General features: G+C 43.5%; 1 protein-coding gene across 1 annotated transcript in view; it reads left to right on the top strand.

The window, feature by feature from the left end:
• The first annotated feature begins 2,019 nt into the window (after nucleotides 1-2,019).
• ptprna (protein tyrosine phosphatase receptor type Na) overlaps nucleotides 2,020-2,545 on the top strand; it is a 33,875-nt gene continuing 33,349 nt past the window's right edge. The window contains exon 1 of the mRNA XM_080535737.1: nucleotides 2,020-2,211. Coding sequence (XP_080391863.1) covers nucleotides 2,136-2,211 — 76 coding nt within the window. The 5' untranslated portion in view covers nucleotides 2,020-2,135. The remainder of the gene's footprint in view (nucleotides 2,212-2,545) is intronic.

Genomic DNA, 2,545 nt, shown 5'->3' with positions numbered 1-2,545 from the left:
AGACAGAGAGAGAGAGAGAGAGAGAGAGAGAGAGAGAGACACAGACAGAGAGAGAGAGAGAGAAAGAGAGAGAGACATACCAAGAGAGAGACAGACAGACAGAGAGAGAGAGAGAGAGAGAGAGAGAGAGAGAGAGAGAGAGAGAGATAGATGGTGGAAATGCCATGACATTTGACACTGTGTGCGGGGAGGTGCCGGGGAGACGTGGGTGGTGCTAGGTGGGGTCATCAGTCTAAAACTCACCCCGGCTGCCAAGCAACTACACCAACACACATACACACATGCCAGTGAGGTGAGCCAGCACACGAGAGTGAGCGTGTGTAACCGGGAAATGAAGGGATGAGAATGAGAAAGATGAAATAGATCACAACTACATGAGTACATGTGTCACAGAGGCATAAACAACTTTATGAGAGCTGTTTTTACAAATGGAAATATGATCTGTTTATTTTCACTCTGATATCACAATCTAATAACAACATGCTAAAAATGTAATCAATGTCATCATATCGGCATGATACACAGGACGTCTTTCCAGCATGATAACTGGCCCTCCCCATTCCAGTCTAATCTGAAAGCTATCGCTTACAAGGCATCAACAATAAGCCACTTTTTGGGGGGGGTTGCAGTATTTTCATTTCCTCAACCACTGCCCAATCACACATTGTGTGATTTAATTGTGATTCTGAACAAAATGCTCTGGCACTGTGGGGGTTATTGTGTGAAGCCCTAGGCAAGGCAAGTTTATTTGTATAGCACATGTCAGCCCGACTGTGAACATCATGCCCTACTGCAACCAGCTGCAACGTTTGCAGGAAAAGCGCTATACAAATAAATTGTTATTATAATTATAATTATTATTACTGTGAACATCATGAGTCGGTGACTGACTACCTACTCTCTTCCAAACTCTGCACTGATTCTGGAACAGTTCCAGAACTGTTTCTTCCATTATGACCACCTACTCCTCCACAACATGTGGGAGAGGAGACTTTGTATGCAGTAAAGCCATGTGGACACTAGGTGTCACTGCCGCCATGATGATTCTACACACAGCCCACGTTACTGTAGTGCTACAGGAGGAAACATACTAGTCTATTAGATATTAGATAGGCAGCACACGTGAGCAATATGAACCGTCTTTGTATCTGTTTGTATCCTTTGTATCCATGTGTCATTGTTTAGGTTGTAGGTTTAAGGTGCATGGTTCGTCCTAATTCCTTTCATGATTACTCAGGTGGTGTGGTGTACTCTAATGTATACTCTGGAGATACTTAGTACCTCCCTTGGCTCTTAAACACTAACAAGCACACATCACATAGGCTACATGTAGTATCTCAGGTTTCCACATAACCACGTTACACTATGAGAAAAAAAAGGTTCTACCTAGAACCAACAAGGGTGACCTGACCTGTCACTGTATAAAGAACCCTTTGGTTAACATGTTATGGTGCCAAGTAGAACCCTGTTTTGTGGTTCTTCAAAAGGGTTATCCTAGACCTAGAGGGACAAACTGAAGAACTATGTATGTAGGCTATTACTCTTGCAAGAGTAGGTATATAGCCTAGCCCAGAAAGAAAAATGCTGTTCATAAATCATAAATCAATGCAATGAAGGAATCTCATTCTACATTTCCACTGTCTGAAATTATTTGAGCGTCAGAAGAACAGCTCAGTTTCATTGGTTGAGTGCGTCTTGCGCTGCAAACATCTAGAGAAGTCTCTAAGGGTCTTTCAATGACGTAACTGCGGGTCTCCGCCTGATATATTGCGGGAGAGAGACAGAGACAGGAATGGAGAGAGTCCCGTTCCAGATCCGCTCCAGCCTTTCCAGAGTCTTGAGTGTCGTAAGTGTGTGCGTGTGTGTGCGTGTGTGTGTGTGTGTGTGTGTGTGTGTGTGTGTGTGTGTGTGTGTGTGTGTGTGTCTTTTGCCCCCCTTCTGCGAAAAAAACCAATAGCAAGTTAATGCACTTTAGCCCAGGTTTGTGTTACCTGGACTGTACAGGGAGGCGCAGGGGGACGTCTGCACGGAGCTCGGAGAGACAACATGAGGAATTAAATCGCATCCAAGGGAACTGGGAATAAATTGTATATCTGAATATCCATCATTAGCCTTCAGGGTGGTGTCTGTCTACCATGCAACAGCCAAAGCTATGGCGATCTTTGTGTTTGATGACCGTGTTCTACCAGCTTGGGATGTCAAGCAAATACGGTAAGATGTTGGATTTGGTGTCGGGGATGTATTGATGGGGGAGACGGAGGAGGCAGCAGCGATAGTTGATCAATGGGACCCAGACAGTGTTATACAGTGTGGACCGCGATAGACCAACATAACGGAGGGTCATGTGTCTTTTATGAATCTAACCAGTACATGTTCATTATTATAAACATCTATTAGATTAGACTATATATGTAACGATTTGAGCGTTATTTTAATGATTACATATACTGTAGCCTACCATTCAACCAGCATTACTGGATGTTTTTAGTCGCCGAATTTCATATAATCAACTGGTTCATTTTCAACTAACCATGCAGTCATATTT

The sequence above is a fragment of the Nansenia antarctica genome (genome assembly GCF_963989245.1).
Source record: "Nansenia antarctica genome assembly, chromosome: 7".
In the NCBI taxonomy this organism is placed as follows: domain Eukaryota; kingdom Metazoa; phylum Chordata; class Actinopteri; order Argentiniformes; family Microstomatidae; genus Nansenia; species Nansenia antarctica.
Note: the sequence above shows the minus strand (reverse complement) of the source record. Positions and strands in the feature narration are given on the sequence as shown.